This window comes from Odocoileus virginianus, chromosome 19 (assembly GCF_023699985.2).
Source record: "Odocoileus virginianus isolate 20LAN1187 ecotype Illinois chromosome 19, Ovbor_1.2, whole genome shotgun sequence".
NCBI classification, from domain to species: domain Eukaryota; kingdom Metazoa; phylum Chordata; class Mammalia; order Artiodactyla; family Cervidae; genus Odocoileus; species Odocoileus virginianus.
The window spans coordinates 20398364-20414746 of NC_069692.1; the positions used below are offsets into that span (position 1 = coordinate 20398364).

At 42.0% G+C, this 16383-nt stretch overlaps 1 protein-coding gene across 1 annotated transcript in view; it reads left to right on the forward strand.

The window, feature by feature from the left end:
* The first annotated feature begins 10607 nt into the window (after positions 1-10607).
* Positions 10608-16383, forward strand: part of HDAC2 (histone deacetylase 2) — a 31764-nt gene continuing 25988 nt past the window's right edge. The window contains exon 1 of the mRNA XM_070449934.1: positions 10608-10914. Coding sequence (XP_070306035.1) covers positions 10863-10914 — 52 coding nt within the window. The 5' untranslated portion in view covers positions 10608-10862. The remainder of the gene's footprint in view (positions 10915-16383) is intronic.

Here is a 16383-nt window from a genome sequence, read left to right on the forward strand (position 1 = left end):
AGAAAGGCTACACACTCCAGGATTCTGTCCTAGAGAATTCCATGGACTGTATAATCCAAGCAGGAAAATAGATACCAAGTATTGGTGATGTTTCCCAGTGTGTGGATTTTGGGTCACCTACATCAGAATCGTTTTTGAGGAGTTTGCTAAAATGCAGATTCCCTGGTCTTATTCCAGAGTTTCTGATTCAGAAGTTTAGACAGTGGGCCAAAGAACCAGCATTTTCAGTAAGTTTCCCAGGGGATTTTTATGCACACCGGAGCATGAGAACACCTGTTTCCGAGATCATAATGAACAGTGTACAAGGGAAGTGATGACTGCACTGCCAAGAGGGGGCCACTGTGCATCCCCTGGCCTTTATGTTCTCACTGTTATCAATAGCACAGTTCTTTTGTCTAATATTTCAACTAGGAACATCAATCAGAAAATTGAAAAGTTTCAATCAAAACATTCTTTGATTTGAAAAATAGAATAATTTTACTACATATATGGCTCAACATTTTCTTCCCAGTAGGATATATTCCAAATTTTTAGGAATCAAAATTCATAAAATCTACAAAAATTCACATTGTAGAAACCATTCTAGCATCATATCTATGTTGTTAGCAAGGTAGTATTGAGAGTATAGATAGTACTGAAAGAAGTAGAAAAGGAAAGGAAAGAAAGAGGAAGAAGGAAAAGGGAAGGAAAGAAAAATTCATTAGAATTTTGCTAGGCACCAACTAAATACCAAGGCAAGCACTTTTATAATCAGAAAACTCCATCAGGATTGTTTTCCAGGGACTTTGTTGGCGGTCCAGCGGTTAAGAGGCCATGTGTCCCGTGCCAGGTTCACAGGTTCCATCCCTTGTTGGGGAACTAAGACCCCGCTGCCACGAGGCCAAAAAATTTGTTTTCTAATTGATTTAAAATATAATTTTATTATACCAAAGTTGAATTTGCATATTAACTTTTAGGGGATCTACAATTTTAGGTGTTTCTTATTGCCTTAAAACGTTAGTAGAATGACAATTAAATGAAGAAATAAAAGGTGAACAATTAACCGTTTCAACCCTACCTAGTCAATGAGTGTACACAGTAATGGAGTGGAAAGCAGTGAATAATAAAGGAAATAATGGAAAAGCTTTGTTTCACTGAATAAGATGAGTTAAGCTAAATTCTGATAAATGTTTATTATGAATATACTTAGTAATTTTCCACTGGGAGTAGCAGAAATCTTTATTGGCTGCTATAAGTAGTTCTGAAGTATAGGGATAACAGAGACACTGTTGGCTTGATTCTAGACAGCCATGATTAAATAGGATGTAGCCTATTAAATAGGGTTATTTCTAAAGAAACAACGTAAATACCTTGACTTAAAAATACTTTATTGCTAAAAGGTGCTAACCACTATCTGAGCCTTCTGCAAGTCATAGTAGTAATATTAAAGATCACTGATCATAGACCATAATAATAAATATAACAATAAATAATGAGCTTAAAATAGTGCAAGAAGTACCAAAATGTGTCAAAGAAACATGAAGTGAGCAAATGGTATCCGGAAAAAAAAAATAATGACAACAACCTTGCTTCATGCAGGGTTGCCACAAACTTTCAATTTGTAAAAAAAAAAAAATAAAAAACAGTATCTGCAAAGCACAGTAAAATGAGGTACACCTGTACTTGGAAATACCATGTAGATATTGATCTTGAGTTGGATGTAAAATATCTATAGGTTCACAGTATAAGAGAATATTTCTCATTGTTAACAATGTTTTGGTGTTATATGGTTATGAATTGGGAAGCATGAGATTTTATCCCTTCTTTCAAGCTTACAAATTAAGCAGTCACAGTTTCATGGGCTCTAACTGAAGTCAAGAGACTCCTGGATCAGAGACAAAGTACTTTATTGCTCACAGAACAGCGAGCAGCATGAGCATCAACCTACTTGCATCATTGCTCTTGCTCCAAGCCCCACAGGGGAATATGTAATGGACCCAGATGACATCTGTACATAGAGTGGGTTGCTGCAAAAGAGGAATTCAAGACCGAGTCCAGGCTTCTTGAAGAAGCAGTGGCAAGCCAGTCTCCCTTACCCTGAGAGCAGGCGGTCACACGATAGTCATGTTATGGTGACCTTGACCTACACAGTTGTCTGTGTGACCAGCTACAGAAACTGCTCAGTCTCGGGTGATGGAGAAGCCTCGCAATCTGGTGTGCTCAGCAAGGACAGTCAGGGTCATGGCAGGCCTGCCTCTTTCGACAACCCACCCTACACGTTCTTGGCAGAACTGCAGTTTTCATCTGGATACATTCTGTTGACCACTCTGATTAATCTGACAAAGGTGTCATTCAATTTGTCTCATACAGCATTTAATTAAGGCACTGTCACCAACAGCCTGGTAGCAGAGTGAGGCCAATCTGCAGTGCTGACCTCAATCACGCCCCCCAGGTTCCTGAAATCCCACTGAAGTCTACCTTAGAAAGCCAGCAGCTTTCTCCTCACGGCTCCTATTTGACCCCTCTACTTGGTCTGAGGCATTAAGCCAGGTGCTTCTGGATTAATCCCTTAGTTAATTAAGGGACGGTTCAGAATCTGCCATCTATGGCAATTCTCTAACAACTCTGGCCAGTGAGTTAAGACTACTTCCTAAGGCTCCGGCAGCACTGCTGATCACTTTAGCTAAACTCAGGGATACATTTCTAACCACCTTTTCTAAGTAATTGACTCACATCATTGGGATACCAATCACAGAGTGCACTAAATGAGTCAGTTATCCCTCTGGGAAGTCCTTCCAAGTAACTAAGGATGGCCGTGTTTCAGAGAGATCTCCATCATCATCTGAGTCTCTTCTGACTACCCCTGGACGCACATTATTGTGATCTTGGAAGTGGAAAAATTAATGTGTGGCTTCCATAGAAGAAGGGCAGTTCTGGGGGTGAACAGGGTGTCCCCCGAAAGGAAGTGTGGCTTACAATTGTTGGGGCTCCCCAGTGGAACCAACACAAGTCTAACAGCACAGATGGACAGTGCCTCCAGCATGGTGAGAAAGTTCCCACACCTGGAGGAAAGTTGTAACGATCCGGACACTGCTCAGGCATCTGTCTTTAAATCCACTTTTCATCCTGAAACCCCCTCCTTGATTGCTCCTCATTAGCAGGCAACACAGCAGAGGGCCATTTAATTCTCAGGAAATTAGTAGCAAACATATCAATCAGTTTAACGTACTGAGATACGAGAGAGGAAGAATTAAGATACAAATACAGAGTGATTAGGTGATACTAGCAGGCAGATTTCCTTAGAAACTGTGGGTATAGAATTTTACTGGAAAATTTGCGCAAGTAGATGGAGTGCATCAAAGTAATACTATGTTTTGAGGGTTCTGGGCAAAGTCATCCTCAACAAGCTAACAGAGCTGACTCAAAAGGTTTCATGTAACTGAATCATTTAGTAGATAAGCTATAACTCAAAAACATATTTTTAATGAATATGAGTGATTTTAAATCGTATTACACAAATACACAGTTCAAACAGCATCCATTGTTTTGGTACTAATATTTAGGAGTTATAGTTTATACTACTGTGTAAAAATAGGCGCCAAGCTTACAAGGAGATCAGAATACAGCTTGAGGCTGTTTCAGTTTGTGACAACACCCTACTGTTAAGTCACCATACTTTACCTTCTGTATTACCTTGTGGAATTGCTACATAGAATTCAACACTAAGCAATCTAAATTTCCTTAGGGTAGAAACAAGCTTATGTGAATAATTTTACAGCAACTGAAAATTAAACTATCTGCTGCAGTTAACAGCAGAGTTTAATTTTCAGTGTAAGTTGAGGCAATCAGTTTCTAGACAGTCACGTTTCTAAATAATCCATTTATGTTTAACAGATCATTCAACTGAAGAATCTCAAAATACCGAACATCTTCAAGACTGAAAAAAAAAAAGTCCATGTAGACAGAGCAGGAAATAAAGAAAAACAGTTTTAAAAAAGGAAAATCCTCATTTATGCATGCTGTGAATTATCCCTGCACTCAATTTGTTTCCTTCTACTGATTATTGTCTAAAACTCCCCTTTTTCTAATGGTAAAAAGGTTTGAGACAGAGGAGTTGGAATATGGAAATGAACTTGTCAACAGGTTTCAATGACCTGATTCCAGGTTTAGCTTTAACAAACTAAAGTTCACTATGGATGTTTAGGCACATAATTGTCATGGCCATAATTATTGGTAGACCAAACTCCTTCTCCAATACCAGTTTCTAGGGGCAAAATAATTTGCTCTGTTGATTTAAAATTATGAAATAAGAGGGTGGAGCTCAAGATGGCAGAATAGAAAGACATGGAGCTCACCTCCTCCCACAAATACATCAAAATTCTGTGGAATAATTCTCAGATAATACCTACTGGATGTGTGCCATGTGTTCAGTTGTGTCCAACCCTTTGCAATTCTGTCCGTGGAATTTTCCAGGCAGGTATACTGGAGCGTTTGCCATCTCTTCCTCCAGAGCATCTTTCCTGGCCCAGAAATCAAGCTATGGCTCTTGAGTCTCCTGCAGTGCAAGTGAATTCTTTACCCGCTGAGCTATTGGGGAAGTCTTCTGGACTGCAAGGAGATCAAACCAGTCAATCCTAAAGGAAATCAACCCTGAATATTCACTGGAAGAACTGATACTGAAGCTGAAGCTCCAATACTTTGGCCACCTGATGTGAAGAGCTGACACTTTCTCTTTAGAAAAGACCCTGATGCAGGGAAAGATTGAAGGCCAAAGGAGAAGGGGGTGGCAGAGGATGAGACGGTTAGAGAGCATCACTGACTAAATGGACATGAATTTGAGCAAACTCTAGAAGATAGGGAAGGACAGAGGAGCCTTGTGGGCTACAGTCCACATGGTCACAAAGAGTCAGAGACTGAACAACAGCAATACCTACTAAATTCTGGCAAATCTCATACAACCAAAATTACTGGGTTGAGATATCCAACCCAATGCAAGAAAGATCATTAGATCATTACATAACCAGGAAGGATGAAAGGAAAAAAAAAAAAAAAACAATCAGGATGGGCCTGCACCCCTGGAAGGGAGCTATGAAAGATGCAAGGTTCTCTCACCCTGAAACACCCGTCACCAGACCGAAAAGGAACCTCAGAGGCTTAGAGGAGAGCACTGTAGCTAGACTGTAGCAGGCAAAACAGACAGACACCAGCACACAGGATCCTGGCCACTTCCTACACGCCTCAGCCCAAGAGCATGTCTGCTAGTGTGCATGGGAGCTGGATGCTAAAACTCAGGCTTCAGTGGACAGACCCAGGAAAAGACTGGGGTTGGCTGTGTGGAGACAGACTGAAGGGGCTGGAGCGTGGTCCAAGCTGCAACTGGGGGATATAAGCAAAACCCAGCCCAGGTCTGCTGTAGGAGCCCCATTAATTGGAAGAATTAATATTGAAAAAATGGCCATACTACCCAAAGCAATCTACAGATTTAATGAGATCTCTATCAACTTACCAATGACATTTTTCACAGAGCTAGAAAAAAAACCCTAAAATTTATATGGAACCATTTAAAAAATACAAAAACAAATAAACAGAATTGCCAAAGCAATCCTGAAGAAAAAGAATAAAGCTGGAGGCATAACCTTCCCAAACTTCAGACATACTACAAAGCTACAGTATCAAAATAGCATGATATTGGCACAAAAACAGACATATGTATATCAATGGAACAGAATAGAGAGCCCAAAATAAACCCACACACCTATGGTCAAGTAATCTTCAACAAAGGTGGCAAGAATATACACAACAGAGAAAAGACTCTCTTCAGCAAGTGGTGTTGGGAAAGCTGGACAGTGACACATAAATTAATGAAGTTAGAACACTTCCTCAAACCACACACAAAAGTAAACTCAAAATGGCTTAAAGATTTAAATATAAGACATAACACTATAAAACTCTTAGAAGAGTACACAGGCAAAATATTCTCTGATATGAACTGTAGCAATATTTTCTTAGGTCAGTCTCCCAAGGTAATAGAAATAAAAGCAAAAATAAACAAATAGGACCTAATTAAACTTGCTTTTGCACAGCAAAGGAAATGAAATGAAAAGACAACACACAGACTGGGAGAAAATATTTGCAAAAGCTGCAACCAACAAGGGCTTAATTTCCAAGGTATACAAACAGCTCATACAATTCAATAACCAAAAAAACAAACAATCGAATCAAAAAATAGGCAGAAGACCTAAATAAACATTTCTCTGAAGACATACAGATGGCCAATAGGCACATGGAAAGATGCTCAACATTGTTAACTACTAGAGAATTGCAAATGAAAACTAAAATAAGGTATCACCTCACACTGGTCAGAACGGCCATCATTAAAAAGTCTACAAATAACAAATGCTGGAGAGAGTGTGGAGAAAACAGAATTCTCCCACACTGTTGGTGGGAATGTAAATTGGTGCAACCACTGTGAAAAACAGTATGAATTCCTTAAAAAAACTAAAAATAGACTTGCCATATGATCCAGCAAGCCCACTCCTGGGCATGTATCTGGAAATACCATAATTTGAAAAGATACATGTACCCCAATATTCATTGCAGCAATATTTACAGTAGCCAAGACATGGAAGCAACCTAAATGCCCATCAACAGATGAATGGATAAAGAGATGTGCTACATACACACACACACACACACACACACACACACACCACACAAAGGAGTATTTCTGAGACATAAGAAAGTGAAATAATGCTACTTGCAGCAACATGGATGAATGTAGAGATGATCATACTAAGTGAAATAAACTGAAAGAGGACAAATACTATATATATCACTTATATGTGGAATCTAAAATATGACACCAATGAACTTATTTACAAAACAGAAACAGATTCACAGACATAGAATACAAACTTACGGTTACTAAAGGGGAAAGAAGATGGGACAAGGATAAATTAGGAGTTTGGAATTAGCAGATACAAATTACTATATATAAAATAGATAAACAGCAAAGTCCTACTGCATAGCACAGGGAACTATATTTAATATCTTAAACAGCCTAAATGAAAAGGAAAATAAAAAAGTATACATATATAAGCTTTAAAAGTATATACATACATATGTATATACACTTTGCTGTACACCAGAAACTAACACATTGTAAATCAACTATACATCAATTAAAAATTAAAAATAAATAAAATTATTAAAAAATAGCTAATATAACAAGTTCCTAGGCCAATCAAAATATGTAAATATATGTCCAGGCTCTTTTCACATGTTCAAAGGTAGGTTCCATGGATGCCAACAATAATAATTATTACTAGTATTATGACAATAATCTTAATACTCCCTTGTATTTGCATAGTTCTTCATTGTTTAAAAACTATTCTGGGGACTTACCTAGTGGTCCAGTGATTAAGAATCTGCCTTGTGTGCAGGGCAAGTGGAGGGGACACAGGTTCACTCTCTGGTCGGGAAATTAAGATCCCACATGCCATGGAGCAACTAAGGCCAAACACCATGACTACTGAGCCTGAGCACCATGACTACTGAGTCTGTGTGTTACAACTAAGACCCAAGGCCGCCAAATAAACAAATATTTTTTTAAAAATCTATTCTGTATTAATTTTCTTATTTGATGTACTCTATATTCATATGAGTAATTACCCTCCAATTAATACTGCCCCATTTTACAGACGAGGCAATTCAGACAATCGAATGACTTATGCATACAGATATACTTACCTGCAAGACAAACATAGTCTCTCCTCTCTTGACACAGTTCTAATGAGAAGTTCAGAGAAGTTGTAGACAACTGCAATATGGTGAGTGTTGAGCTAAAAGGGTACAAGTCACAACCACCAAGTGAGGGGCAGAAAAAACAGACTGGAAGTTCAGGAAGAAGTCAAGTCAAGGAAGTCTTTCAGAGTAAACAAAGTCTCATTTCAGTTTCCACTCTCCTGGCTCTGAGAATATTCAGTTCAGTTCAGTTCAGTCGCTCAGTCGTGTCCGACTCTTTGCGACCCCATGAATCGCAGCACGTCAGGCCTCCCTGTCCATCACCAACCCCCAGAGATTACTCAAACTCATGTCCATCAAGTTGGCAATGCCAGCCAGCCATCTCATCCTCTGTCATCCCCTTCTCCTCCTGCCCCCAATCCCTCCCAGCATCAGGGTCTTTTCCGATGAGTCATCTCTTCATAAGGTGAAAAATTCACATGAGGTAGCCAAAGTACTGGAGTTTCAGCTTCATCATCAGTCCTTCCAATGAACACCCAGGACTGATCTCCCTTAGGGTGGACTGGTTGGATCTCCTTGCAGTACAAGGGACTCTCAAGAGTCTTCTCCAACACTACAGTGCAAAAGCATCAATTCTTCAGCACTCAGCTTTTTCACAGTCCAACTATCACATCCATACATGACCACTGGAAAAACCATAGCCTTGACTAGATGGACCTTTGTTGGCAAACTAATGTCTTTGCTTTTTAATATGCTATCTAGGTTGGTCATAACTTTCCTTCCAAAGAGTAAGCGTCTTTTAATTTCATGGCTGCATTCACCATCTGCAGCGATTTTGGAGCCCCCAAAAATAAAGTCAGCCACTGTTTCCACCGTTTCCCCATCTATTTCCCATGAAGTGATGGGACCAGATGCCATGATCTTAGTTTTCTGAATGTTGAGCTTTAAACCAACTTTTTCACTCTTCTCTTTCACTTTTATCAAGAGGCTTTTTAGTTCCTCTTCACTTTCTGCCATAAGGGTGGTGTCATCTGCATACTTGAGGTTATTGATATTTCTCCTGGCAATCTTGAGTCCAGCTTGTGCTTCTTCCAGCCCAGCGTTTCTCATGATGTACTCTGCATATAAGTTAAATATTAGTTTCTACTAAATTATTTTGTTTTCAGAATATACCAAATTGATTTGGGGCTTGATAGCGTAAAAGCTGTAAAATAGTATTGTGTAATTTTTAACCTCAAGTCAAAGTTTCTCACTCTGATTCTTGTACCAACTGTTTCCCTTACCTGGGTGCTTGCTAAAAACATGGACTTAGGTAGAGGGGGATTGAGGCTACCTTGGATTTATTTTTTCTAAATTTCTTGGGGGTGAGGTCCAGGAAAATTGCTGCTTTAAGTATGAACTACCTGGAGATTTTGAAGTCAAATATTTAATAGCAAAATAAAAAGGATAATTTTGGTACTGGCTCCCAATGATTCCTGCTTCAATAAGGACTTTTTTTGTTTGTTTTTGATAGCGATGGGAGAGAATGTGTATTTGGGGAAACCTACAAATGGTAAATGGGCTTCCCAGATGGCTCGATGGTAAAGAATTCGCCTGCCAATGTAGGAGACCAGAGTTCCAACCCTGGATCAGGAAGATTCTCCTTGAAGAGGAAATGGCAACCTGCTCCAATCTTCTTGCCCAGAAAACCCCATGGACAGAGGAGCCTGGGCCGGGGCGCGGCAGAGAGCACAGTCCACGGGATTGAAAAGAGTCAGACAGGGCTGAGTGACCGAGTCTGCACCTATAAACGGTTTATAGGGAATATGAGTTTTGGGAATAAGAATTTTACCTATGAACTGTCAGCATCCCCCACCACCACGCCAGTCACCTACAAGGTGGGTGGCTTAGAGAAGGTAAAGGCCCCATGTTTGATGACTTGTTGAATACAGGGGCAAAGGTATTTATAACTTCCCAAAGTTCTGAAAGTCCTTTCTCTGAACTTTATGCTGCAATCTTCCAGTGCCCAGCCAGCAGAAGCAGTCATAAGGGAGTAGGTAGGATGTGTGGACTTTGGAGAAAGGCTGAAATCAAACCCCAGACCATCAACCTTGGAGAGAACCAAGTGCGTTTATCTCTCCATTTACAAGGAAGAACTAGAAACAATACTTACACCCCAGCTTACTCCCAGTTGTTGGGAGTCTCAATCGAGTTAACACATATCTATTATTGACACCAATGAAATACATCATAAATGCAAATACTTAGAACCCTAACATATAAATGCATGCCATAACTGCCTATTTAAAATCAGGCAGTACTCTTCGCTCTTTAAAGTCTGCAATAGGTCCCCTTAACAGGGGGGATCTCCTCCGAGCGATTAACAGCAGAAAACGAAAAAAATAAATAAAATGCACGACGACCCAGTACAGGGATCGTGGGTTGCAGCTGGGCAGGTTCGAGAAGGTCGAAGGGGTGGGATAGTGGTCTCTCTGCGCCCGGCTCGGAGCACGTGGTCCGGCCCGGCGAGAGCTTCGCGACAGAGGGGGAGGGGAGCGGCGTGGGACTTCGCGGAGGGGGTCCAGGCGGCCCGGGCTACGGTTGGGGAGGCGCCGACTGCGCAGGCTCAGGATAGGCGCAACCACTGTGCGAAGATCAGAAGGGGGGAGCGTTCACCCGGCTCCACGCTCCCTTTACCTACCTAATCGCTTCGTAAAGCGAAAGCCTGCTCTTTTGTAAAAAAAAAAATCCTTTTACGACTGTGTTGGGTAGCCTTCCTGTGCAAGTTGCTCACCAAAAGAAAGCCTCTTTTCCCAAATTGAAGAAGTCTCTTGCTCCCTCCTCCCCCGTGGAGTCGCAGTGGACGCGCCCCACCTCCCCTCGGCCTCCGGAGGTGGTTTGGCGGCCCCCTCCCCCTCCCCAGTGTCGCGAGTTGGCGCCGCTGCCGCCCCCAGGTCCGCGCTCTCGGCCCTTCGGCCGGGCGGTACCCAGCCCTCCGGGCACCCCCCCTCCTCTCCTCCCTCCGGCCTGCCCTTCCCCACGGGACTGCCACCCTCCACCTTCGCCCCAGCCCTCTTCTCTCCCCGCCGGAGCCGCGGAGGCAGCAGTAGCAGCAGCAGCAGCAAGAGGAGGAGCCGGAGGCGGCGGTGGCCCGGGAGCCCATGGCGTACAGTCAAGGAGGCGGCAAGAAGAAAGTCTGCTACTACTATGATGGTGAGACGCCGGGCGGGTGAGAGGGTGGGCGGCCCAGGGTTGTGGCGCCGGGCCCGGAGCCGCATCGGCTCTGCGGCCGCCGTTGCGAGTGGTCGCGCCGGGTGCTGAGGGGTCAGGAGGAGGGACCAACGTTTGGCAGCATCTTAACCCATTCCCGACCCGACGCCGTCCGGCAGCCTCCGCGGGGAGGTAAGCGGACGCCCCACTTTTCCCTCCGGCCTCTCTCGCTCCGGCAGTGCGGTCCGCCGCCGGCCTACCCTGACTTGGTGCTGGTGCGAAGGGGACGGCCCTCCCTCGCGCCTGTCCCGCCGCTCGTGGGAGGGAGGTTTTGGGGGTCCCCTGCTCCGGCCGCCTGCACCCGATTTCTCCCCGCGGGCCTAACAGCTACCCCGGCCCAGACTGCACACAAAGCCCCACGGCCCCGAGAGCTCCGCCCCTCCAGCCCCCATCCCTCCCCTCCCCGCCTCTCCCCTCCTGTCCCCGGCTGGCCCGAGCGTCTCCTTTTCTCTGCCGCCGGCCTCACCCCGGACCCCTCGACCGGGTTGGGTGCCGCAGAGTAGCCCCTGGGGGGGGGGGGGGGCACGTCCGCCTCGAGGCTTGTTCGCACCCCTGTTTTGCGTGGGCTTCTTCCGTCTCCTTTGTTTGCCGGGTTCTCTGAGCGCCACTTTCTCAGCATTCAAATGAAAGGGCTTCACTTCCTCAATAAAAATGAGGGTTTTCGAGTTTGAGGTAGTCCGCCTTCACGGGAAAGGCGACGGTGGTGGGGCAGCGTGCTGTCGCTGTTGCTGCTTGTGTTGTAGATCAGCCTCGATGGGTCCTGGCTTGCCTCTCTGAGAGGCGGTTACCACCCACTTCTTTGTTGCTCTTTGTTCGATCAGGAAATACACCCTGCCTTGGAGGTGTAGGACCGATAGCTTTGGCATCTGGCTTGCGAAAACTGTTTCTAGGTGGTGGGAGTCCTGGTGTTGGAAAACTTCGAGGAGTAGGGCAGAAAGTACTAAGTAATCAGATAAGCTTGAGCTCATGGAACAGTAAATTATAAAAATCAAATAATTTCGTTTTAGAGGTTCTGACCTCATTTGCAATTTGAGCAGTAAGTCTTTTTGAATCCCGTTTCCTGTGCTAGTCTAAATTACACGGAAAGAAGTGGTTAGCTTTTTTATAGTTTGCACGAAGACGTTAACTTGGTAAATAGTTTAGTTAGGTTACTCTCCAGAGAAGAAATTCTAAAATTTAACAGAAAGCTAGGTTCAGGGACCTAAAAGTCCATCTGATTTGTGTGAAGTAATAAAAATTTTGGAAGCTGTTTCTTACATTCAGTGTATCATAAACCATAAAATCTTAGACTGATGGAAAGATCTTAAGAGGACTAGGTCAAAATCTAGACTTTAGTTTTAAAATGGCCATATCATGTCTCTTCAGTTAGCAGGCATGAATAATTTTCATGCCTGTTTATATAAAATAACCACCTGTGTCATTTGTGGAAAAATCTAAAATCTTACAGAAAAAAATCTAAGTATTAAATATCAATAGCCATGTTTTTAAAGTATTCTTTGAGAAGACTGCATGAATATGTGATACAAATTGATTTGAAATTATGCCATCATGGAGGGGTGGAGATGGGAGTAGATTTTAATTTTAATGTAAATTACTGAAGTTTCTTAGAGTTAATTTTCAAAGAGTTCATGCATATTTTGGGTCACTGGCTTTGACTTGGGTTCCATGACCAAACTGAAAAGTAAATAACTATGTGTGTAAGTTAATTTTTTAAATGATATTGTTTCTAAGGTTTAGAGATGTGTTAGTAGGGCTTGGAGTAGAGAAGAAAGGTTTTAAAAGGTTAGGGTGACTGGTGCTAAGACTCTGCCTGCAGCTGTTAGTTGCTGTTGACAGTGATAGGCTCTGATGAAGTGAGCTGCTTGAAACTTCTTGCCACCAGGCTTGAACTGCAGAACCAGAGGGTACACTCAAGTAGCAGTTTTATCAACAGCTATTCTTTTCTTGGGCCCATTTACAATGAGCCTTCATTGAGGGAATGGGAGCAAGTATTGATCCCAAGGGCAGGATGCAGACTTGATAGGAAGAGTAATCTTTGTGATTTAGTCAGTACTTTATAGTGGACCATTCAGCTGCTTCATCTGATGGCCAGCAGCAGGTGTATAATTGAGTGTTTAGATGTCTCCGGTTAGGTTATCTGTCTTTTGTCTATGGCTCTTCCTTGACTAATTTTTAGAATGGAATATGTAATTGCTTACATTAGGAATATGCTTTGGGTTCTTTTTGTGGGGGTGGGCTAATAAAATACTTTGCACAGGTTATTGAATAGGTATCATTATGCTGGTTCTTTGTAGGTGATAGTATGTGAAGCTGTGCATAGTTAATTCCAAAAGCTTAGATTTTCATCACCAGAAAAACCCTATTTTGTCAGCTTATAAAGATAGTGATAGTAGTTTTGTTTTTTTCTTTTTTTAATTGTGAGGAAGGAGTTTGTGTGTCAGAGAACTGACTCTATGATAGACAAACATCCAGTATTCCTTGCCGGGGGAAGTCCTGTGGACAGAGGAGCCTGGCAGGCTACAGTTCATGGGGTCCCTCGGACACCACTTGGCAACTAAACAACATCAGTGTCAAAAATAATAGTGTCGGTGTCAATAATCTATGAAACTAGAATAGCTGATTTTAACTTGTTGTAAAGGAAATAGAAGTAAGAAAGATCAAGAAGGAAGCAGTGAGGTATCGCACATTCTGTAACCATAGGGATCCTACCTTTGGGCTTACTGGGACCATTAGGCCTACTGTTGGTGACACAGAATGTCTAGCAAATGAAAGGGACTTCTAAAGACATACGTTCTTTTCTCTGTTCACATTACAGTCCTCACTATCATACCGTTTAGATCACTGGAATGAGAGTTTCAAGGCATTGATGGATGAAATATCCTTAGACTTTGAGGGAAAGTAAGAGAAGTTTTGGGGCTTCCCCACTGGCTCATGGTTAAAAAATCCGCCTGCAATGCAGGAGCTGCAGGAGATGCAGGTTTGATCCCTGGGTGGGGAAGATCCCCTGGAGAAAGGAAAAGCAACCCACTCTAGTATTGTCTGGAGAACCCCGTGGACAGAGGAGGCTGGCAAGCTACAGTCCGTAGGGTCGCCAAGAGTCGGACATGGCTGAAGCAACTGCACGCACAAGAGAAATTTTTACTTTTGCAGCTTTTGACTCATGACTCGTTTCCTGAATCTTGATCATCTAGTATATACTGCAAGATTGTTGATAATCTATAAAATGATATAGTTATATCCCTTCTGGCTTTAAAATAATGTGATTTCTAGGAATTCCCTGGTTGTCAAGTGGTCATGGTTTTGAGCTTTCCCTGCAAGGGGTGAGGGTTCAATCCCTGGTCAGGGAACTAAGATCCCACATGCCTCATGGCAAAAGAGAAAAAAATAAAATGATGTGATTTCTGTACTTAAATATAATTAGCAAGCCAAGCTGTGTTAGGCTCTGATTAAATACATACATCAGTAATACTTTGTCAAGAAATGTTAACTGTAGTTTGTTTTAAATTAGCTTAAGGCCAATTACCTTTAGTGTCTGTTTTATTGTATATACAATATATTAATAATAAGGCTGTATATCACAGTTTATATGATTATATGCATTGCTCTGTGTTGTATTTTTCCCTTCTCTGAGAGGGTTCATCATAATATTTGGAGAAAAGTAATTCAGAGAAAAGCACTCAACACTGCACAAAGATAGACTATGAAAGTTACCAATATCAGGTCTCCCGGTATACACTGAGTCTACTGCAGCACATTATAAGAATTCTGCCTGGCAGTCAACTATTGGCAGATTTCCTTAGATTTTATTTATAACAGTGATCCCAGAGCCTTTTGCTGCTGCTTCTTAGCCGCTCAGCCATGTCCGACTCTGCAACCCTATGGACTGCAGCCTGCCAGACTCCTCTGTTCATGGGATTCTCTAGGCAGGAGTATTGGAGTAGGTTGCCATGCCCTCCTCCAAGGGATCTTCCCCACCCAGGGATCAAACCCCGGTCTCCTGTATTGCAGGCAGATTCTTTACCGCTGAGCCACCAGGGAAGCCCAAGCCTTTTGCTAGGTAGTCTTTAATATATCTGCATGGGTTCTTAGATATAGTATAAACATTATTATCCATAAAATAGGTAATCTTTTCTTTGGAGGCAAATCTGGATACTGAATTATAGCAGCAGTTCATAAATACCAGTGGTTTTATTGCACATCATTTATTTAAACATAGCAGAACATAAGACTGAGATTTTCTTATACTTGAATTCTCTTCCCCAAGATTTTTGTTTTCCCATTTACTTCCTTCAGCTTTCACCTTAACAGAGAAGCTTTTCCCTTTTGCCTTAATCCCTGTTACTGTTTTTCTCCCTATCAATTACACCTAATTTTTGTCTTTCTTCCTACTGTAATGTAAACTTCATGAGGATAAAATCTGTTTTGCTGCTGTCTATGCTTCTGCCAGCCTTAATAAGGATACAGGGTTTTTTGCATTATTGATGAATAAATGATAAACACCTTATACGTTTACAGCTGGAACCCTTTTATATATTCTAATTCTTACAGCCACTCAAGTTACAGGCAGGCAGGGTGAGTGGCATTTTGTTTATTTTCTCCATGAAAATAGATTTGTATATCTGACTCAGCTCACCATCTATCCTTTTCTACATAGTCTAGGTTTAATGTCCAAGGAGAGAGCAACACCTGGTACCTAAAAAGATTTTTCTTTTTCCTATGGTGACACAAGTGTGGAACTATTGCCACTGCTGGTGTAAAAAAAGAAAAGATTTCTCTGCTACCAAAAAAAAAGTATTAGTAATTATTTCTTTCCCTTAACAAAAACTTTAAATGCTTGTGTTGACAAATCCTTAAAGGAAACTGTTGCACTTGGGGAGAAAGGTTAATTATCTCTTTGGAAATGATAATAGCATTGAAAGGTGGATGAGATCAGATTTAAAGTTCAGGTATTGGGGTGATGTCAATTTTGAATTCAGACATATTAAATGGAGTTAAAGTCCTTAGTCTGTGTTGTGTAGACAAAAGATTGAAGTCCTAAGAAGAAAATATAAGACTATGTTAGAAATAAATACTGGAGAGGGTGTGGAAAAAAGGGAACCCTCCTACACTGTTGATTGAAGTGTAAATTGATACAGCCACTATGGAGAACAGTATCGAGGTTTTCCTTAAAAATCTAAAAATGGAGCTACCGTATGATCCAGCAATCCCACTCCTAGGCATATATCTGAAGAAGATTCCCTAGAGGAGGAAATGGCACCCCACTCCAGTATTCTTGCCAGGAGAATCCCATGGACAGAGGAGCCTGGCAGGCTATAGTCAATAGGGTCATAAAAAGACGTAATTGAGCAGAGAGGCATATATCTGGAGAAGACTAACTTGAAAAGATACATGTACCCCAGTGTTTATTGCAGC